This window comes from Setaria italica, chromosome V, assembly GCF_000263155.2.
Source record: "Setaria italica strain Yugu1 chromosome V, Setaria_italica_v2.0, whole genome shotgun sequence".
NCBI classification, from domain to species: domain Eukaryota; kingdom Viridiplantae; phylum Streptophyta; class Magnoliopsida; order Poales; family Poaceae; genus Setaria; species Setaria italica.
Window position 1 is genome coordinate 25,870,265 of NC_028454.1, and position 22,182 is coordinate 25,892,446.

The window sequence follows — 22,182 nt, forward strand, 5'->3', positions numbered from 1 at the left end:
TATTTTCCTTTCACAACAAATCAGCCGTTTCAGCTTTTCTTCCAGCTTATAAGCTGAAGCAAACAGGCCCGGTATCTATCAAAGAGCATGTCTTTATCAAGGACAGAAGGCACCGAGGCTGAGGCATTGCGGGCTGCGGCCGTGCCGCCGGGTCCGATCGTCGGACAGCAGAAAGGCTGGCAAGAGACCATCGGTCATCTCCGTTGCCAACTAGGCGCTCTGGCGCGTGTGAAGGCCGGGAAGCCATGTCGGCAACTGGGGAGTGCGTGCGCGCTCGCCCGCGGCGTAGGAGCTCGGTTCTGTGCCGGTGCCGGCCACCTCCGACCGATGAGGTGCTTACCAGTGCTCCGGCTTCTTCCAGAACTAAGATTCTATGTACCCTGCAGTACCAATAGGTGTTATCCTGTACATTCATTTTGGATTCAGTCCTGTTTCGAGATCCGTGAAAGGGTGCAGGTGGGGTTTAGTAGTATGGCATTATGTCCCGTCACGTATGCTATACGGTACGTATTAAGTATGTGTACATGATCCATACGTTTGGTATACATAATGAGTAGGCTGGTACAACTCTCCCAAGATTTCAAAATCATTCAAACCTCTTTCTCCCTCTCTCTCCTCCCATCCTGTCTCCTCTCTGCGGGAAACCGGCGGCGAGCGCGAGGTGTGGGCCGACGCGGGCAAGACGGCGGCGCGGCCACCGGTGGTTGGATTCGGCACGACGCAGGCCCGGGATGCTCGCCAGCATCTAGATCCGCACAGTCGCGGGCCGATGCGCGCCCGACGGCAGATAGATCCGGCGCGGAGGGTGCAACGGCCGAGGCTTGAGTACCGGTGTCGGAGCGCAGACGGCGTCTGCGAAGGTCAGGGTAGGCCCGACTAGCCGGCGCGGCCCCGAACAGCGATGGAGGCAGTGGGCGTCGGCCCCCGAACAGCGATAGGAGGGGCTGCGGGGTTGATGCCTGATGCGGTCACCGGATCCAGCTACGACGCAACCACTTCGTCCTAGCCGCGGGGGACGTCAGCGTCTTGCGGCCCGGCTAGGTCCCGAGCTCTTGCGCCAAATCCGATCAGCTCCAACTCCTCCTCCGAGCGACGGCAGGCATCCCCTTCCCGTTGGCCGCTGGCTCCACGAGCATGACGGCAAGGGCAAGGGCGGAACGGCGGCAGCGGCAGCGGCACGGCATCTCGGCGCGAGCACAGGGCCTTCGGCGCTCATCTCGGCACAAGCGTGGATGCGCTGCCGATAGCGGTGGGATGCGAGGTCGAGCAGGGTTAGCCGGCGTCCTAGCTCCCGGCGCGGCTTGAGGATCCGCGCCCCTCGCCGTGCCCCGGCAGGCGGTCGGGCGGCTAGCGGCTCGGTGGCGGTGGTCTCGCACGGTGTGGGGCCGGTGGGCGACCAGAGGTGCTCCTCGCACTCCGTCTCCCCGAGCGCTAGTGCTGGGCTGCTATCGGAGTGGCGGCGCATGGCGTGGCTGCGGTGGGAGTGGCTGCAAGGACCACCATGCGCGAGCGGGGAGCGGTGGCCCAACGTGGTGCGGGGTCCATGGCTCCTGGTAGCTACGATGACGAGCGCGAGGACCGGATGAGGAGCAACGCATGCTGGGCTCGGGGTCGGTGGTGGGTCCGACGGAGCAGAGCCTGGGGTCTCCCATGGGCAATGCATCGGCAAGGTTGTTGCCTACCAGCTCGGCGCACCCATGTGGCCAGCACTCATCCTCCAGCTCTGAGTTCCTTCACATGCGTTATCCGTGTACGTGTGTTTTCTTCCTGATTCCTGCTCGTTCATGGGTTTCTTATTTCTTTCTTATTTTTTTCGTTACCAATTAACCTTTCTTGTTTTTTTTGCCCCAGCTCCTCCATCTATTTTTGGATTGCGCCCCGAAGTTATGCTTAGATGGTTATGCTTGTTGCAAACTATTTATTTTCCTTCCTTCCATCTTCTTATTTGTTTTGAAGGTGAATGCCAATAGTATACAATAGATTCTAGCATATTTGTACAAAGTTCTTGGGAAATTGTTTTACGAAATATGTTCGTAATTATTGGTTTGGTGGAACACATAAGAAAGGTTCATGGTTGTTGGTTTGGTTCTCTTATTTGCTTGTGTTTTTTTCCTCCGTGTTAGCAGGTTATTTTCTTCTGTGAAGTAAATGTTTTCTTATTTCTTATCTGCAATAATTTAATTTTTTGTAATTCAGATTTGCGAGGTACTAGCTGAGGCCAAAGTGATAATATAGAAGTTAGAGTACATAGGGTGTGTATGAAGTACATTTGATGAAACGGGGTTATACCTTGACTGCACATTGATACTCGAGCAGCAATCATAGGGGTGTACAAAATTGTGCATATGGTGCAATGGTGATGTATCTGTGACAATACATAGGGTGTGCAAGGATGTGCATATGTTGCAATGGTGATGTACCAGTGATCAGTGTGAGATCGTATGGGAGTCCGGTAGTGTATGATCTCGTTACACGTGATTGTTGTAACAAATATCACAAAAAATTAATAGGGAGAGAAAAAGTTGCATGGGAGATAAAGTTCTTGGAGGGGTGGATGTCACCCAAAATTAATGGTGCTAGAAAAGCTGCAGCACATGTGGCAGAGGGAGTCGTGGGAGGGTTGCCTTAGTTACAACTTTAGCGGTTCTCGAGACGCTTTATGAATACACGCGTGTCACATATATGCGTCGGAAAAAATCAAAATACTAAAATACATTGACTAGAGACAAAAGGGCACACGTCTCGGTACAGAACATCAGATTGCTTCCATCATACCTGCATGGTGTGCGTACAGGACATTAACCGCTTCTTCCATCTCTTCCATTAGCTCCCGGTGTTCTCTGCCTCCCATTCGCACATGCACGGATCGCCACGTCGACGCGACCCGCGGTCGTCGTCGGCTTTAACCCTTTCCTACTTTTGGCCCAACACAGGCCACGCGGTCCGGCCCACCGAATCCAGCGCGACCCTCCCTCCTCTTTATCCCAGCCCGGAAAAGGCGACCAAATCTCGCTCGCCTCCCCACCTCCGTGGCTCCGTCGTGACGGTGCGCCACCCCCCGTCCGACGTCACCGCCCTGCCAGTCTGTCACGTGCCGGGGGCACCGCACCACCCGCCGTCGGATCCCCCTCCCCACTCTTCTCCCCCGCAGCGCGGCAGCAGCTGCCATGGATCTGCTCCCGCCGCCGACGGACGCGCCGGCCGCCGGCGGCCCCGGCGCGGGGGGCTCCGGCCGGGGGCTGCGGCGCGGGGTCGGGTTCCGGTCGCTGAAGCTGGTCAGCGTCGCCATGGACGAGCCCCTGCCCGTCGACCCCGTCGGCGCCACCTACGGCCGCCTCCCCAACGGCCTGACCTACTACGTCCGCTCCAATCCCAAGCCGCGCATGCGCGCCGCGCTCTCGCTCGCCGTCAAGGTCGGGTCAGTGCTACTCACCTCCGTGGTTTCGTCATCCCCACTAGTCGTTGCTTCGCTTATCCCCTTCGCGCGTTTGCTGACGGCGATGCTGTGCTCGGCGGTTGCCTCGTAGGTCGGTGGTGGAGGAGGAGGATGAGCGCGGGGTGGCGCACATCGTGGAGCACCTCGCCTTCAGCGCCACTTCGAGGTACACCAACCACGATATCGTCAAGTTCCTCGAGAGCATCGGGGCCGAGTTCGGCGCCTGCCAGAACGCGCTCACCTCATCCGACGAGACCATCTATGAGCTGCTTGTGCCCGTCGACAAGCCAGGCCTGCTCTCCCAGGCCATCTCTGTCCTCGCAGAATTCAGCTCCGAGGTCAGTATTGGGTTATGTTTGGCTTGCAAATGCAATGTTGGCTGATTATTGAGAGCTTGATGACTGATTGATGCCTGGAAATTAATGGTGGTTACAAGGTCCGGGTGTCGGCAGAGGATCTGGAGAAAGAGAGAGGTGCTGTGCTGGAGGAGTACAGGGGTGGACGCAATGCCACAGGGCGGATGCAGGACTCCCACTGGGCGCTGTTGTTTGAAGGTTCCAAGGTACTAGTCTCTGTCTTCACTAAACTGAAAATTCTGTGGGCTGCGATGACATCACTTGTTACATTGCATACTTTTTGTGCACAATAGGTAGGGTAAACATGTATTATTGAAGGCATTCACTTTGCTGTTGTGGGTTTGGTCTCATTGCATTTAAATTTGGATTACCTTTTTATGCGTTTTGTGTTGCTGTGTTTGGAGCTGCAAGTTCCTGAATGGTATTTCTTGTTAATTTTCTCTGTACCAGTATGCAGAACGCCTGCCAATTGGTACTGAGAAGGTCATACGAACCGTTCCGCATGAAACTGTGAAGCGATTTTATCAGAAGTGGTACCATTTAAGCAATATGGCTGTATTTGCAGTGGGAGATTTCCCAGATACACAGGTTTGGATTTTGCATATCTTGTCACACTCAGTACAACTACAAGAATTTATCTGCAATGATGTTTACCCTCCTTTATATTCCATGACTTAATTCCAGGCAGTCGTTGAGTTGATAAAGGAGCATTTTGGGCAGAAAGCCCCAGCTCCCCTCCCTCCGCCAGCTATACCTGAATTTCGAGTTCCATCGCATGAGGAACCTCGCTTTTCATGCTTTGTGGAATCCGAAGCTGCAGGGGTTGGTATTTTATAGCCTTTTAAACAGATTCGATATCTTTTAGGGCAGCAATCAATAATAATTTACTGTTTTATTTTCCTTGTACAAAAAACAGTCAGCTGTTGTTATTAGCTGCAAAATGCCTGCTGGTGAAATTAAAACAGTAAAGGACTACAAGGATTCACTGGCAGAGTCCATGTTTCATTGTGCACTAAACCAGAGGCTCTTCAAAATATCTCGTGGAAAGGACCCTCCATACTTCTCTTGCTCCTCAGCTGCAGATGCTCTCGTCCGCCCTGTAAAGGCTTATATTATGACATCCAGTTGCCGTGAAAGGGGAACAGTTGAAGCTCTTGAGTCCATGCTTCTTGAGGTACTTTTGAACTTTGATCTCTGAAAGAATAAGATACATATAGTGTTTTATTGCAGTGCACTGTTCAAGCTTATGTGTGAATATTCAGTGTAAATGCCCCCAAAAGTGAAAAAACGTGTGAAAATTGGTTTGCAAAGCTTTAGAAGTTTCCTAAAGAAGGACCATCTATAGGGCATGGTATTTATGATAGCCATGCAAAATCATAACATCATATATTGATCACTTTTTTGAGATATGGGAAATGCAAATACCAAGTGAAAACAGGTCATGTTCCTTCGGGCAGTGTTCAATCCTGGTAAAAGCCTTCATGTCTTGTAGTATAATAACAAATAATCTAGTGTGCTATGCCAATATGCCATCGACTGATTAGATGTTCTGCAACTATTCTTCTCTTAGTGGCATCTGCTTAGTACGGCAGATGTTTTATCATTGGCACACTAACAATCATATGTAAATGTTGATATCTGAATTTGAGGTTGTTATCTGACTACCACTTTCTCCAATTTCGAGATGACATTTTGTTTCAAGAACATCTTTCTGACAGGATGTTTCTTTAGGTTGCTAGGGTACGACTCCATGGATTTTCTGATCGTGAGATATCCATTGTACGCGCCTTAATGATGTCAGAGATGGAGTCTGCATATTTGGAGCGTGATCAAATGCAATCGACCAGCTTACGGGATGAATTTTTGCAGGTTCTTGAAATCTTATAGCTATTTGACACCACAAAGACTTATTCATTTGCATGCCAATTGCAATCCAGTCCGTACTTCTATTTTCATATGACTTTACTTCAATAATATTGGACTAGTACTAAGTCCACATGTTTGCCTACTATTTAAATGAAATTTCATGATCTTCATCTACAGCTTCTAAGCATATTAATATCATTTATATTTTTCTTGCAGCATTTTCTTCGTGAGGAGCCTGTTGTTGGGATTGAATATGAAGCACAGTTACAGAAGACTCTTCTTCCCCGTAAGTACACCTCTTTGTTACTTAGTGTCAGAGCTTAGGCGGTAAATTTCTGATCTCACTTACCTGCTCACTCATGGCCTCATAATCCTTTATAACCATTTAATTGCTTATTAATCTACATATCATCACTTGTATCACTGCAGTTATTTAATTGTCTGTATATTACTTTCAACCAGATATTTCTTCTGCGGAAGTGGCAAAATTTGCAGAAAATTTTTCAACAGCCAGCAGCTGTGTTATCAAGATAGTTGAACCTCGAGCTCATGCTTCTTTGGAGGATCTTAAAGCAGTTGTATTGAAAGTCAACAGTCTAGAAGAAGAAAAGTCTATTCCTCCATGGGATGAAGAGCAAATTCCAGAAGAAATAGTTGCTGAAGCTCCAGAGCCAGGGTATTCTTAGCTTTTCCATGTCAGCCATCTATTTCATTATCTATATCAACCATCTTCTTGTTCTTAAATCTTAATTAGTTGTGTTGAATTCATCCTCTCTCATTTCAGTATGTGAATGATGCCTGCTATTGTACAAATTAATTGCAGGAGTATAATTGATAAGGTGGAGCACCCTGGGATTGTTGCCACTGAGATGATACTTTCAAATGGCATGCGGATTTGTTACAAGTATACTGATTTTCTTGATGATCAGGTTTGTGGTTTCTATCAACTTTATGTCATCGTGCAGTCTGCTAGTTCCAGGCAGGCAGGCACTCCCATCTTTTATTCTATGGAATCACTTAGTCTCTGATATGGACATATAGAATACATTCTCTCCAACATATACCACAAGTGTCAACTGCATGCCACACTCTATATCTATGTTAGTTTTTATTTTACTGCATACACACATAATTTGCCACATGAAAGTAATTGATCTGATGGGGATTAATTCCGGATATTCTGGGATTCTTCAGAATACAGCATAAGTTGGTCTTGGGATGTTTCTACATTTTAAATGATTAACATGATTCCCTTGATAGTGCCATGAAATATGTAGTTTCCCATGTTTTTTTCTGATGTGTGAAGGGAAGTAATTTTATCTGCACTAAAAACGTTTTGCATGTTTGTTTGTACTTCTGGTTAGCATAATCACATGAATCTATTGTATTTGCACATTGAATAATTGCTTCATAAGAACTAAATTTATGCATACCAACAAAAGCAAGCTGCAGCAGTTTTTTGGAAGTTATTACTAGAATGTTTCCTTAATTCCTTGAAGCTCCAGAGGCACTTCTTTTCATCATTGTGCCAGTGGAAGAAAATAGCAAATAAGTGAGATGTAGGTGAAATAAAAAAACATATGCAATATTCAATATAGACTGGAAGGAAATTGTTTAGTAAATAGTTATCTAATTACCATGTGAACTCATGCACTATAGAATGCATAATTTATACATTTGTTGTAGGACCCTTCCTTTATAAATTTTCTTGACCTAGTTCTCTGTCCTATAGTTAAAGAAAACTGCATCTGATACTGTCATTTTAACTCTTTTGTTCTGTATCATCTGATGTATTTGTGAAAGGGCATCTTTGATTTAGGAAATTAATGCCAGTGCTTCCCCCGTTCTTCCAGACATGCTGAGCTCCCCAAATTTTTGTACATTCAGAAAAGGAATTGATTAGTTAAAGATGGGATCGACCAGTAAATAGAAAATTACTGATATTTCATCCTTCTGACATTGTCAATTTTGTACCAAAGGCGTATTTTGAGTATACCGAATTAGTATAGTTATCCTTCCTATGGCATAGCAATCCAGTTTTGCTTGGTCCCGAAACAGAATTCCTTTTTTCTCTTATTTATTCCTTTCTATAGGGAAATCACATGTTATTCAAGGCAGCAATAGAACCCCACAACCTTGAACATTTCATTTGTCCTCCCAAGTTATGTTATTGTTATACTAAATTCCCAGTCTAATTTTTCCATGGTGCATTATTGTTTGCTTTAGAGGTGCATTTACCATTTTGCTTCTGCTGTGTTGTTTAGTGCTATGTTTCAAGTCTTTATATGCTTATCTATTTTCAGGTTGTTTTTACTGGCTTTGCCTATGGTGGTCTATCAGAATTATCTGAAGCTGAGTATACTTCATGCTCAATGGGTTCGACCATAGCAGGAGAAATTGGCACTTTTGGCTACAGGCCTTCTGTCTTGATGGACATGCTTGCTGGCAAGAGAGCTGAAGTTGGTACAAAAGTGGGGGCTTACATGAGAACATTTTCAGGCGATTGCTCACCTTCTGACCTTGAGACAGCTTTGCAGGTTTGCTTCTGCTTCAAGCATTGTTAGATACATGCACAATTCAACACTGAAATGCGGTTTCAACTATAGCAATAACATCACTTGTTTCTTTGTTTTTTATTGGATACAGCTGGTTTATCAACTATTTATAACAAATGTTGAGCCAAGGGAGGAAGAAGTAAAAATAGTGATGCAAATGGCAGAGGAAGCAATCTATGCTCAAGAGCGGGATCCATACACTGCATTTGCGAATCGTGTTCGGGAAATAAATTACGGGAACTCATACTTTTTTAAGGTACTTAACTGAGTGAAGAGTAATCAGTTTCAATGCTTTATATCCTAACTGGGTGAGCATTAATCAGTTTCAATGCTTTATATCCTAGAAGTTTACTCAAGTTCTATAATGCAGCCAATTAGAATAAGTGACCTGAAGAAGGTGGATCCAATTAGAGCATGTGAATATTTCAACAATTGTTTCAAGGATCCATCAGCTTTTACAGTTGTAATAGTTGGAAAAATAGACCCAGCTATCTCACTTCCACTGATTTTGCAGTACTTGGTATGTCCTGGTCTTTTTCTTATTGTTCTGAAACAATGAAGCGACTCTTTTAATATGCTCATTAACTTCACTTTTTGTAGGGTGGGATACCTAGGGTACAGGATGCTGCTCAACCACTTAGTCGTGATGATCTCAGAGGATTGCCATTTAAGTTTCCAGCAACAATCATTAGGTACCCCGATGTTCTGTTTTACATTGCTATACTTTGGAAGATTTACCTGTATGTGTTTGTGTCAGACGTCCACAGCAAGCAATCTCTTTGTCTTCCCTGAATACCTTTTGATTACTGATAATCTTACTCTGACTGTACACCTTATTTCAGAGAAGTTGTGCGCAGCCCTATGGTTGAAGCGCAGTGCTTCGTGCAACTAGCATTTCCTGTTGTTCTAAAGAATACAATGATGGTGAGTACTGAGTAGCAACTGAAACAGTGTCATTGTTCATGTTAATGATTAAGTGCTGTATCTCCATCTTAACATGTATTCTTCTGTGTGTGTAGACAGAAGATATTCACTATGTTGGATTTCTAAGTAAACTTCTGGAAACAAAAATCATGCAAGTACTTCGCTTCAAATATGGGCAGGTTAGGAATCTTTTTTATATGCAAATCTAGATAGGGCATTCCTTAAACTGGAGTCTAGAATCTGGGTTTCCTTAAACATGTCTTCATATTCTGCAGGTCTACTCAGTTAATGTAGCTGTCTTCTTGGGTGGCAACAAACCTTCAAGAACTGGAGATGTTCGTGGAGACATAAGCGTAAATTTCTCATGTGATCCAGACATATCATCTAAACTGGTATGCAACACCAAATCATCATCTTTCTGAATAGCATATATCCAGCAGCTTCTTATATGCAGCTTGATTTCACCAACTCAGAATTTCTCCAGGTTGATTTCGTTCTGGAGGAGATATCATACCTACAGGCTGAAGGTCCTTCTGAAGAAGATGTGTTGACCATCCTCGAAATTGAACAAAGAGCTCATGAAAATGGATTACAGGTTTAGTTTAATCTGTAACACTCAAATGAAATGCTGATGCACATAGGTAATTATTACTGTAGTTATAGCTCTCGTATCTTTTATAAATCGCAGGAGAATTACTTCTGGTTGGATCGAATTCTGCGGAGCTATCAGTCAAGGCTCTTTTCTGGAGATATCGGATCCACCTTTGCGGTAATACTGATTTTCCTTTTTATGGTTCAGTGCCCTAGCATGAGTTTCATTCAGTTTCTTTCCTGACACAATGTGAGGCATCAAAATGTTGATCAGCAGAACCATATATATGCTTCGCTTTTTAGCTGCATTGCAAGCAATGCTATTGAACTGTTATACATGCTTGGCAGTCTACTTTTTTGTTTTACTGTGAGTTTCATATTTGAAATGTTGCTCATTGGTTTCTTTCTTTGTGCAGTTCCAAGAGGAGGGGCGTATGAAGGTTAGAGAGGCTTTGACACCGCAGACGATGCAATCAGCCTTGCAGCGAGTTCTACCTTTCCCTTGCAGAAATCAATACACCGTGGTTATTCTTATGCCAAAGTCATCCTGTTGGGCGTCAGTGAAGTCAATGCTTAGCTGGAGCTCTAATGGGGTTAGCAGAGATGCTAAGGTTCGTATCAAACATTTCATTTATTTACAACATCTTATTCTCTTTTCACCTGTGGTGAAGAAATCAAGCATCCTGAGCCTGAGGCCCACTTCCTTGCAGATTCTTGCTGGCATCGCTGGTGCACTGGTCTTGGCAGTTAGTTTGTGGAGATACTCTCGCAGCACGCTAAAATCATAGTGCCTGATACAACTGACCGTTTTTTGAGTCATCCTGTCAGATCCGAAAATGGATTGACAATCAGGTTAGGAACTGATATACGAGCCTGTCAACACGATCTTTGTTTCTACCTGAGCACCTGCTGGGTTTGTGGAGATTGGGCTATAGAAGATCCATACTAGGACAAAATTGTTAGCTAACAGATTCGTTGCCACATGTGTGCGTGTAGTAAGCATGTAACCACATTCGTCATACCGCCACATGTGTGCTCTGTAATAGCCCTTGGTGTATGATATTGGCTCCCCCATTTGATTTCCATAGACAGGACTGAAGTAGCAGTCAGCAATGCTAGAGTGGTGGAAACCCAACGGGCCAACGGTGTAGATTCATACTGGTCTCATTTTTGTTGACAGCTTTGTGTACCTATACGTCTTTCTGACGACTCAGAATGAGGAAGATAGGATGAACTGGAAATAAAATGGGGTCTTTCTTTTACGCCCTGGTTTGTCTCCGCAGACCGCAGCTGTGATGTTGGCATGGCAAACACGTGTCTTGGTTTCATTACTTGATCCGAAACGCGATAATGCAAGTGGGGGTGTTTGGATAAAGTTTAGCACATGTTACATCGGATATTTGGATGCTAATTAAGAGTATTAAATCAGGCTAATTACAAAATTAATTGCATAGATTTGCGAGAAGAATCTATTAAACCTAATTAGTTCATGATTTGATAATGTGGTGCTACAGTAACCATTTGCTAATGATGGATTAATTAGGTGTAATAGATTCGTCTCGTGAATTAGCACAAAGTTCTGCAAAATTAGCACCTGTTACATCGGATATTTGGATGCTAATTAAGAGTATTAAATCAGGCTAATTACAAAATTAATTGCATAGATTTGCGAGAAGAATCTATTAAACCTAATTAGTTCATGATTTGATAATGTAGTGCTACAGTAACCATTTGCTAATGATGGATTAATTAGGTGTAATAGATTCGTCTCGTGAATTAGCACAAAGTTCTGCAAAATTAGCACCTGTTACATCGGATATTTGGATGCTAATTAAGAGTATTAAATCAGGCTAATTACAAAATTAATTGCATAGATTTGCGAGAAGAATCTATTAAACCTAATTAGTTCATGATTTGATAATGTGGTGCTACAGTAACCATTTGCTAATGATGAATTAATTAGGTGTAATAGATTCGTCTCGTGAATTAGCACAAGGTTCTGCAATCATGTTTAGTATTTTTAATTAGTATCCGAATATCCGATGTGACACTGCACCTAAATATCCACGCACCCAGAATGATTCATCTTGATTTTGTGCAAGGAATGATTCATCTTGATTTTGTGCACGGATGAACACACCTAGTGACACGTGGGGAACAGCAGGAGCCCTGGCGTACAAGTTTCGGATAAAGGAGCAGGAGTGGAATTGACAAAAGCGGGCGTGCCTGGCCCACGGCCACGATCTGCACCGACCAAGCTGGTGATCTGGCATTCCCAGGCCCCACGGCACGACGGGAGTACGGAGAGAGGGCGAGAGGTTGTCGAAGAAATAGAATCCCTCTAGACTCCTCTCCAGACTGCAGAGTCCAGACCCCACGACGCCAAAAGGCATTCAGGGCAGGCAAGCGATTCGCAGCCCCTCCTATATACCCGCCCACCAGGAGGAAGTCGGAAGGAGTCCAGACTCCGCAAGGGGACAAAACGAGAGCAAATCGAAGCAGGACACGGCTGCTGGCCGCCGCATTCGGAGAGGAGGAGCGCGAGCGGGAGCGGGAGCGGGAGAGGAGGGATGGCGTGCCTGCACGATCACAGCTGCGAGGATCACAACTGCGCCGCCGACTGGTCGCTCTACAACCACGTCGACACCCCCAAGGTCCTGCGATCCCCTTCCCCCTTCCTTCTCCTTCCCCCCGCCGCCTCTCTCTCTCGTCAGTTGCCAGATTGGTTCGCTGCCCCCGCCTCCTTGCGCCTTTGTTTTCGACGAGTTCGAAATCTTCCGTAGCCGCCACGCGGAGTATCGGATTGCGCAACGGTACAGTAGAAGGTGAATCAGGATTTAGGGTCGGCGGCTAACCCCTCTCCGTGCGCGCAGGTGGTGGCTCTGAACGAATCTGTGCCTGGGAGCGTCAAGTCGGTCTTCAAGCCCTGGGAGCAGCGCCTCGACACCTCGGGGGTATGTGCTGATGCCGCTCCCTGTTCCTTGTTGCCTTATTTTAAATGAGCTTAGGGTTCAACAGTTCTGTTAGGATTTTAGGAATCAGGATATGCAGAATGTGCACAAATTTGTAAGAGTTCAGTAACCACTAACGAAGAACAATTGCCCTTCTCTTAAGATCATAGCTGAATGTAACTGATTGAATTTTGCTTGGTAGCCTGTCAGCTACTGGCCTACTGTCGTTAGGACTTAAGAGTAAACCTGCCATGGTCATTTGTCGAGAATGCATCTTGTTATGATTGAAAATATCCAGAAAGAAGAGATGTCTTGTGAATTCTTATCATCTGTGAAATATCGCTTGGATTTAAGGATTCTACAGATTAGCTGTCACTACCACAAGTTTTTTTTTCCTCTTTGCTTTTGATATTCCATTTCAAGGAATTTAGTTTTAGCTTTCCTTTAAATACTTTTGTTCAGTATGCACATCTTTTGACTTATAAATAGAGTCATGGTTTGGTAACTATTTATGATTCTATTAGTATACAACAGTTACCTTTTTTTACAAAGAAAAAATGAAATGGTGTAAGCTCTAACATGAAACCTGATAGGAGAAGGTTTGTCTATTTGAAATGTTAGGCAAAATAGCAGGCCAGCAAGGTGGCTATTGAAACTTTTTCAAATGAATGCTCTTCATTAAATGGTATAAGTCACCATTCTTCTGGTTGAGTACATATTAAGGACGCTGGTTTAGTGACCTTGATTCACTCATGCAAGCTACACAGCGGCATGACGGAAATTTTATGACGTGATCTGCATTTTTTATTTATTAGTGATTTTTCAGCACAGATACCATTTCTTGAACTCCTCATATAGATAAGCTGCATTCTCATTAGCATCCTTGCTGCACCAGGGTTTTCTGGAGAGTAATGATGGTGACCCTGAGCTACTTATTTTCATCCCGTAAGTAGTAGAAGTCGCTTGCTCGTTCAATACATATGTGTGTGCTACCCTAATGTTACTTGTTTTCCTTTACTTTCTTTGTTTATAAAAGACTAATTCTATTGGTTCTTCAAGTTGAGGTATAGCAACATGATCAAGTGTCAGGCGGACTAGTTGATTAGAGGTGGGTAGCAGAGGCTGTAGCCGAAATGGGGGGTGGGTTGAGGTTTTGGGAGGTGTTGTGACCTGTTATCGCTAGCATGGAGGTGGTGGCTAGCTGCTGCGCAATAGGAGGGGGCACGTGGCGTGACGCAGGGAGGAGGGGAGGGGGCCGGCGTGGGGAGGCAGAGGGCACAGGGGTGAGGAGAACCTCTATTCCTTCAGTGGTCAAAACGATTTCATCCCTCGGGTTTTTTTACTTGACCCGTAAGGCAACTAAGGATCAGATCCTTATAGATTGGATCCACCTTACAACTCAAACTCTTTTCTATCTCCTGATTCTATCTTAACTTATCCTAAACCAAACCTAACTCTTATTTTCCTAACTGAAACTCTTTTCAGTCTCCTGATTCTATCTTAACTATTCCTAAACCAAACCAAACTCTTATTTTCCTAACTGAAACTCCTAAAGATGATACATCGGTGGACCCAGCATGGATGGCAGAAGGAAGGGGCAGGGCCACCCCTAGGGTGCGCGTGCCCGTGGAGTCGGTGTGGCCAGGGCAGCTATGGCCCTGGTGTGCCCTTCTGCGATGACTGGTCTGGCCGGGCCAAGCCAACCCATGGGTGCTCAGCCCAAGCCTGCTGTGCCCATTACAAAGTGTTTTTCCTTTAATAATTTCCTCGAACTTATAAGTGCTTGAGATAGTGTTTGGTCATTTTATTCTATCAAATATGTGATGTTTCTTATAATTTCCTCAAACTTACAGTTGCCTTGAGGTAGTGTTCAGGCTACGGAATATGTGAATTTTCAGGAACAAGAATATTCCTATGTATTAGATGGATTTGTTTTTGTTTTTCCCCTTCTGTGTTGTGATTGTTCTCTCCACAGTTTACTTCAGCTAGTTCTTGTAGCTATTGTTCTTGTAGATATATTCTGCTTTCTCCCCCTTGCAATCTTTCAGTGGCTTTATACCTACTTACTCAGCAGTAATTCATTGAGGTGATGTTTGTGAAACACATGTCAGTCTTCACTTTATAGTCTTTGAATCATGTCCCGTCTATAACATCCTGTCATCAATTATGCGAAATAGCCTGAGAAAATGAGAATGTTTTGTTTTTTGTGCGCAGATGCTGATTCCATATGAACCTCCTTAAAGTAGTCGGCAATATGTTAAATGAATTTACTCTTGTAAAAGTTATTTCTTCAATTCACATAATCGCACTGAATTCAAACCTAAATGCATTTATATTTGTTAATTTTACCTTTTAAGTGGAACATATCTTTCTTTATTTGTTTTCAGGTTAAGAAATAGTTCCCCTCATATTCGTTTCTTATGTTCATCTAAAAATTGTTGAACCTGTGTAATCATGTATTCCGTTGGTTGCAGGTTCACATCAGATGTTAAGATCAAGAGCATTTCTGTTGTTGGTGGTGCTGATGGAACAAGCCCTTCAAGAATGAGAGCGTTAGTTTTAGAGCTCTAGCTTTTCCTTTCCTTCTCTTTATCATGGCATGAAATTTATAAGATTACCTTGATGTTACAGGTTTATCAACAGAGAAGGCATTGACTTTTCTGATGCTCAAAACATGCAGCCCGTGCAGGTATGTATTCAATTTCTTCCTTTTTCTGTATCCATGTCATTAGTGAAACTCCAGTTTCAGTGAGATACATTTTCTGCTAGGAATGGGAGTTAGCAGAGAACCTGCAAGGAACACTTGAGTACCAAACAAGGTATGTTCTGTAATTTTTTGTTCTCCTTGTGCCCCTTGGTGTTCCTAACAGATGTAAATTGTCAGTTGAATTATTTTCTTAGAGCTTCAGTGCCCTCAAGATATATTTGATTTAGTAAACGCTCATAAAGCTTCTGATAGACTGGAGTTCATTAGATTCATGCACTGATGCTGTGCAAATCAGTCTAGGACTTTTGCATTTAGTTACTGGAGTTAAAACACTGGGCTGCTTTTGTTTTATCTCTGTCTACTGAATGGCTTGTAACTACTATGCTTTTAAGTCCTCTTTGCACGTTGTATGTAGAAGCAGCATATGTCTCATCAGAGATTTTCTTACCTTTACCCCCTGTAACCTTTTGTTTCTCAGATATTCAAGGTTCCAAGGTGTGGCTAACCTAACTCTGCATTTTTCTGACAACTTTGGTGGCGATACAACTAAGATTTATTACATTGGACTACGCGGTGAAGCCACTCAGGTACTGAAGTTACTTGTTTCCCTACATATTTAGTAAAAAAAAGATAGTTGAATGTCACACTGATGCTTGACTGCTGTGTTCTGCCTATCAGAACAAAAGGGACGTCGTGGCGACAATCGTTTATGAAGTCATGCCCAATCCTTCGGACCACAAGTAAGTTTTGTTCATATTTGAGCTACTGCTGCTTCATGTTTCACATCAAGTATACAAGTGTTGATTTGCTACGTTATATGTTGTATCAGTTCAACAGTTTCATTAGAGTCCTGGTGGCCACCATATCTTTGCTCCCTTTTCCTCCTTAACCTTTACTAAATGTGGAAGATACTGATTTTACTAAGGTGCCTCTAAATAGGGAGAAAAGGGAAGGTTTATACAACCTAAGATTATTTAGCCTTCCAGCTTGCAGAGAATCATATGCTACTTGCAGTACATACTCTAGCATGATAGGTAGTCCTGGTGGTTCCTTTATAATCCAAAGTTGCATATTGCTTGGTCAAGCTGCATTATTTAACTACACTGATGGTTACACTGGGAGTTTACAAAGGGGAAAAAATAACATCTTCGACCCATCTAACTACCAAGTGCAAGCATTATCGCAAAGTTATTTTCACTAAAAATGACTAGGTTTTACTCATTCTTGGCTCGTGATAATGCTTTAGCATGTCTTAACCGAGGGTCATTCTTGATGATACTGTTTCTCTTTCCCGTGCAGAACAAAATCTGAGACTGGAGGAGGTTTCTCGCATGTTGAGTAGGCATCATTGCCAGGTGAGGCATATCTACAGTTCCTGTTGGGCCGATACCAATTTACCCTCCTTTTAACTTTTTTTCCCCTAATTGTTTGGTGTTCTTCCTTGGCAGAGCTTGGGAGAAGCTGAGCACTGCGTCTTCTGGAGGCAAATGTGCACTTCTCTTCCACGAATAAGATAATCCCAGCTGCTAGTCTTGTAGCTTGACTTTTTTTAGTACTGAACCCTGTACCTGTGGATGCTGTTAGTCTGTTATTTTCGGGAGAATTCTGTACGTGTGAACGCTGTAACTTGTTGCTGATGCTATCATAAGAATTGGTCGCTCGCTTATCATGGTACTCATGCCTTATTCACAATCCAACTAAATCTTATCTATTTTTAACTTAAAATCATTAAAATTATACTCCCTCCGTCCCAAATTATAGGTCGTTTTGACTTTATTAGATTCATAGACTTTGTTATGCACTTAGATATACCTTATGTCTAGATGCATAATAATATCTATGTATCTAGAAAAGTCAAAACGACCTATAATTTGAAGCGGAGGGAGTATATTATTATTGTCTATTCTTATTGAATCGATCCTAAAGGGTTCTTTACCACCCTCGCATGCCTTGCCTTAATGTACTAATTTTCTGCAACATTGTCTTAATGTACTAATTTTCTGCAACATGTATTCGGTATTCCATTTTGGGTGAGGTGTGGTAGATAATTTTCCAGTATGATCATGCAACTTGTGGGAGCTATTAAAAGAGTGAGGGTGTGTTTGGTTTGTGGAATTAAATAGTTCATGGACAAAATGGTGCATTTTGGATGGGATCATCCAGCACAGGATGGTACACCATTTGTGTTTGGTTCTACACCCACTTGTGTTTGGTTTGTTGAATTAAATAGTTTATGGATAAAATGGTGCATTTTGGATGGGATCATCCAGCACAGGATGGTACACCCACTTGTTTGCATATAAGACATACAGGTTGGATGGATGTACAGGTTCATAGTATGTAATGCGGTTTCAAATAAATACAACCACATAAATACATAGTTGAACTGAACTGTTTCAAATACATAGCTGAACTGAAGCATGTGTACAGGTTCCAATGTGTATAATCCATATAATCCAAAAGTTCAAGTAATATGTCTATAATATATCCAAAAGTTCAAATACAGTCTGGCTCCATTGACTTTCTACCACGAAAAGCTGGCTCCATTAACTTACTAACCGAGGTCCGTATATGTTTTCCATCAATGGCTCCAATACAGTCATATTTGTTCATATTTGTACGATTGTCAAGTATCATACCTTAAAGTATGGATCCCACCTAGGGTTGCCTGCGATTTTGGTTGGGGTCTCCAAAGAAGGTGGTTGGATAAGATCATTTCTCAGCTCACCTATGGCATTGAGGATGATTCTAAAGTATCTACTCACTGCTTCACTTGATCTCCCAAAGTTTGTAGTAACTACCATATTCCTTTCATTGTGTCCAATCGTATAGAGGAACATGACAACTTGCTCTTCAACAGATACATGTATTGTGTCATAAAGCAACTGTCGTTCCCTTGAAACTTGATACAACCGAAAGAAAGATGCTCTCTTAAGCCTAATCATATTTGTGCAGGTTGTGTCATCCCGCAAAATTTTATCATTCAGGTAGGATATTCTAGCCGCATCCCTTTCCACTAATGGGCCATATATAATAGGCTCTCTCCTATTCCTTAATCTGAACCGGACATACAGAACAACCATAGAAGCGGCAATATATGCAACATTGATAAGCAATTTTCTCCTTTTAACTTGCCTCTTGTCCATCTACATGACTAAAGCAATGAAAAAATATTGTAACAAAATATTGATGAATTACTTGCATTTGAGTTACTGATAATTGTGTTGTCATTGAAGAAAAAGAAAAAGATTGCACATTTTATTACACATGATGCAAAGGATACATAGTTTTCATAAGTAAAGGAGCCGCAAATAACAGGAATACAAAAAAGAGAACTTGGTGCTTAGTAAGGGAAAGACATTAAAAGCTTCTCCAAACCCCCTGCTGTTTTAAGAAATTTTTATTTGTAAGCAGTCATGAGAAATCATACGTCCAATAGGCATTAAAAGCTTCAACAAACCAGGAATGTCCGCAGCAAAAGGATAGCTCTAGAACTATAAAAGTTTCATACAGAACCCCAGAGATAGGCAAACCTAAAGTAACTGCCGTTTTTTAACAATCTTCTCTTCTCTGAACTTTGCTTATCAACTTCTCAGCACAAAGAAAGTATGTGTGCTAAACGGAAAGTCAAGTTCTGGCCAGGCTACTGTCAGAATAAGGCAGCACATGGAGCATCACAAATATTCAGGCGACCTTTATACAAGAATGCCAATTTCTAGTAATTAAAAAAATATGGAGCATGTTGGCCTTAAACATGTCGCTTCCTGAAAAGAGGAAAGGCATCTAAACTGACAGATCAAGTTTAATCCAACTGACAGAAAAGAGGAAAGGCATCTAAACTGACAAATCGAGTTTAATCCAACTGACAGAAAAGAGAAAAGTCATCTAAACTGACGGATCAAGTTTAATCCAACTGACAGAAAAGAGGAAAGTCATCTAAACTGACAGATCCTAGGATTTTGGTCCCCGTACCTTGAATCAGAGAGTAGTCGGCCAAGAACAATCCCTCTACCTCCGCCGCTGCAAACCCTGGTCCAATCTTGGTGCCTGACCCATGCAAACCCATCGATGGACAAGATTAGGATTCGCGCAACACAAGGAAGAAGGGGGAACCACAGGTCATACCTTGCCTGGTGGCTGCTGGCAAGAATCTGGTCGTGGTCGCGAGGATCTGGTCGGGACCGGTGAGGATCTGGTTGGGGTCGGAGAAGAACAGTCGTGGGCAGCGAGGAGGTGTGGGAGGAGTGGGCCGATGGGCGCGGGATGAGCGCTGGCATCGGGGAGCCGGCGGCGGACCTGCGAGCGGCGGCGTCGGGGAAGAAGAGCTGGCGGCAGAGTCACGAGAGGCAGAGGAGCGGCGAGTCGCGAGCGGCGTCCCACGGGTCGCAGGGGGGAGCGCTCCACGTTCTGGATGCCGTGGTCCGGTTATTTTGAGCGCACGGGATGGTTCAGGATATTTGTGGAATGTTCTCTGAGCTGGTACAACTCTGTCCAAGACGGTGTGGTGCAATTCAATCAACCAAACGCTAGGATAAGGTTCCATCCTGGATGCGCTCATACACGTACGCTGCCGTACACCCAACCAAACACACGCTAAATTGCACTCTCCATACAACAACTGGGTACGTGTTGGTCCAACAACTTACAAAATGCTTAATTTAGTACAATATAAATTCTAAACTTTTAAAAGGTAATGTTAGTACATATTAATATATTAGTTTTTTAGCTGAACAATGCATAGAATCAAAGATGTGAACTTATTAATACTGAATATGGAATTAAATATTCCTAATCAAAATTAAATTTACTCGTTTTAACATTTGGACTGCGGATGCACCAAGTTATCAAGTTATTGCATTAAATTTAACATTTTACAAGTTGTTGGATCAATACGCACTCATCTATCAAGTTACATTGATTGAGCATTTTACATGTTGTTGGACTAATCTCACCCATCTAACAATTTGTTGTATGCCTATTAAAATGCAAATTCCAGCGCTAACTTGGGAGGAGACGAGTCATTACATAATTTGACTGAACAACCATGCAGTGCCAATATTTTGCTTGTGCATGGACGTTCATCTAAACTAGCCTAACATGTGACCGATGTTTGCGACATCCTATTTGATGCGCAAAAATTACACTCGAAACTAGCCATAGCACATGTGATTGTAACCCGTGACCCGGATCAGTTGAATGTTTTGCTCGATCCCCTCTCTGATTTTGTAAAAAGACACTGGTTTTAATACCATGCTAAATTGATGGTGAATTATTAAAGGGGCAAGTTTAATTTGCATGTAAAAATAGGGAGGGGAGGGTGTTGCTTGGGGTCCTGTGGTTCTACCACACGGTGGTCAACCATCTCAAACAACGAAACCTGCACCGTAGGCTCTCTCGTCTCCTTCACCGTTGGATCATCCTATAGCTCGATCTCGCGCCGATCATTTCCAAATGCATAGAGCATAAGCCCATAATAAAATACCCCAAAAAAAAAAGCTATGGCTCATAAAATGTGCTTCGCTAACTAACTGCTTCATCCGGATCTAGAAAATACCGATATAAATTCATGGAGGTATGGAGGTGGGAGATGGAAATTGATTATATAGATCCTCATGCTATGTTTTTAATGTGCAACTTATAGCACGCTCTTCAACTCGCTTCCCTATAGTAGAAGTGCAGCACATAAGTATCTCTCCCATATGGCCAACAATAATATACAAATATATTCGACATACAACTATATTAGTTTAATTAATTTATATCTAAATTATGATTATTAGAATGGAATTCAATTCCAAGGATCTAAACAGGGCCTAATGTTTTTAGAAGACTATAGAGAAGTAGCAAGTGCTATTTTTTTATAGGGAAATTAGTAGGTGCTAATTTTTTCAAGGGAAAGTTGTAATCTATCTATGATCGAAAACAATTGAAAACACTTCTCACCTAGATTAATACAACCATACCCCTCACGTTGGACCCACTCCGCAATTCAAGGAAGGATGAGGAGGATGGAGAAACACCCAAAATCGTGTTTTCTAAAATGTTTCCACCCTCTCCGGCTTTCTTTTCACACCATCACCATCTTTACCCACCATGTGTACCCGCTCTTATCCCCTCCACACCCTCCTCTAATTTTCTTTCCCTAATCACGGCTCCTCTAATTTCCATCCCCTAATCAGGTAACAACATTATTTTCAATTAATTAGTACCGGTCACATTTCGTTCACTCCCAAAATCTACCGGAAAAATAACTTTTCGTCCACTCCCTTAGTACCGGTCATATTTTGATCCGGTACTAATATTATCATCAGTATCGGATCTAAATTTGGGACCCCCGAGGTCTTTCAGTACCGGGTCGTAACACCACCCGGCACTAAAGTGGCACTTTTAAGTACCGGGTGGTGTTATGACCTGGTACTAAAGGCCCTCCATGAGTTATTTCGAAAGGAAAGCATATCTACCTCCATCACATGTATTGCATAGGTGGGATGACAAGACAGTCTCACGCGAGATTTGAGGTCGTGGGCCCAGTAGTGCCCTTTAGTACGTGATAGTTTTAAAGCGCCTCCCCTAATCACGTTAAAACATTATTTGCAATTAGTGCCTCCCGTAATCATGTAACTTTCCAATCAACGCCCATACACGTTAATCACGGATCACGTCATGCATGTTTCCTTTCGTGCAATCCAATCGCAAATCACATCATGCAAGTCAATTACGTTCCTTCTTTACATTTCCATGTCATCCTTCCTTCCCCGTTTGTCCCTCGAAGAGATGACGCGCCGGCCGACGGGCG

General features: G+C 43.3%; 2 protein-coding genes across 3 annotated transcripts; both read left to right on the plus strand.

Moving 5' to 3' along the window:
* The first annotated feature begins 3,041 nt into the window (after positions 1 to 3,041).
* On the plus strand, positions 3,042 to 10,990 carry LOC101760569 (zinc protease PQQL-like). Of its 2 annotated transcripts, none has more exons than XM_004968928.3 (21): positions 3,042 to 3,418; positions 3,528 to 3,774; positions 3,873 to 3,998; positions 4,243 to 4,380; positions 4,477 to 4,614; positions 4,709 to 4,966; positions 5,524 to 5,661; positions 5,875 to 5,944; positions 6,121 to 6,334; positions 6,482 to 6,587; positions 7,962 to 8,195; positions 8,305 to 8,469; positions 8,584 to 8,733; positions 8,814 to 8,905; positions 9,056 to 9,137; positions 9,233 to 9,316; positions 9,413 to 9,529; positions 9,622 to 9,732; positions 9,826 to 9,906; positions 10,145 to 10,339; positions 10,439 to 10,990. In XM_004968928.3, the coding sequence occupies exons 1-21, from the start codon at positions 3,168 to 3,170 to the stop codon at positions 10,514 to 10,516; spliced, it is 3,075 nt and encodes a 1,024-aa protein (XP_004968985.1). In that variant the 5' UTR covers positions 3,042 to 3,167; the 3' UTR covers positions 10,517 to 10,990. The 2 variants fall into 2 exon arrangements, with proteins under 2 accessions (XP_004968985.1, XP_022682697.1); XM_022826962.1 differs by having other exon boundaries at positions 3,282 to 3,413.
* Positions 10,991 to 12,084: 1,094 nt separating this feature from the next.
* Positions 12,085 to 17,075, plus strand: LOC101760164 (PITH domain-containing protein 1). The gene is made up of 10 exons (XM_004968927.3): positions 12,085 to 12,382; positions 12,602 to 12,682; positions 13,575 to 13,624; positions 15,154 to 15,231; positions 15,311 to 15,368; positions 15,449 to 15,498; positions 15,865 to 15,973; positions 16,065 to 16,126; positions 16,686 to 16,741; positions 16,835 to 17,075. Exons 1-9 carry the CDS (start codon positions 12,299 to 12,301, stop codon positions 16,726 to 16,728), a joined length of 615 nt encoding a protein of 204 aa, XP_004968984.1. The 5' UTR covers positions 12,085 to 12,298; the 3' UTR covers positions 16,729 to 16,741; positions 16,835 to 17,075.
* The last annotated feature ends 5,107 nt before the right edge of the window (positions 17,076 to 22,182 follow it).

Coding starts and splice junctions, on each gene's coding strand:
- LOC101760164 (XM_004968927.3), top strand. CDS start 12,299: ATGGCGTGCCTGCACGATCACAGCTGCGAGGATCACAACTGCGCCGCC. Junction 12,383..12,601: donor ACCACGTCGACACCCCCAAG/GTCCTGCGATCC, acceptor CCGTGCGCGCAG/GTGGTGGCTCTGAACGAATC. Junction 15,974..16,064: donor TACGCGGTGAAGCCACTCAG/GTACTGAAGTTA, acceptor TCTGCCTATCAG/AACAAAAGGGACGTCGTGGC.
- LOC101760569 (XM_004968928.3), top strand. CDS start 3,168: ATGGATCTGCTCCCGCCGCCGACGGACGCGCCGGCCGCCGGCGGCCCC. Junction 4,615..4,708: donor TGGAATCCGAAGCTGCAGGG/GTTGGTATTTTA, acceptor TACAAAAAACAG/TCAGCTGTTGTTATTAGCTG. Junction 8,470..8,583: donor GGAACTCATACTTTTTTAAG/GTACTTAACTGA, acceptor TCTATAATGCAG/CCAATTAGAATAAGTGACCT.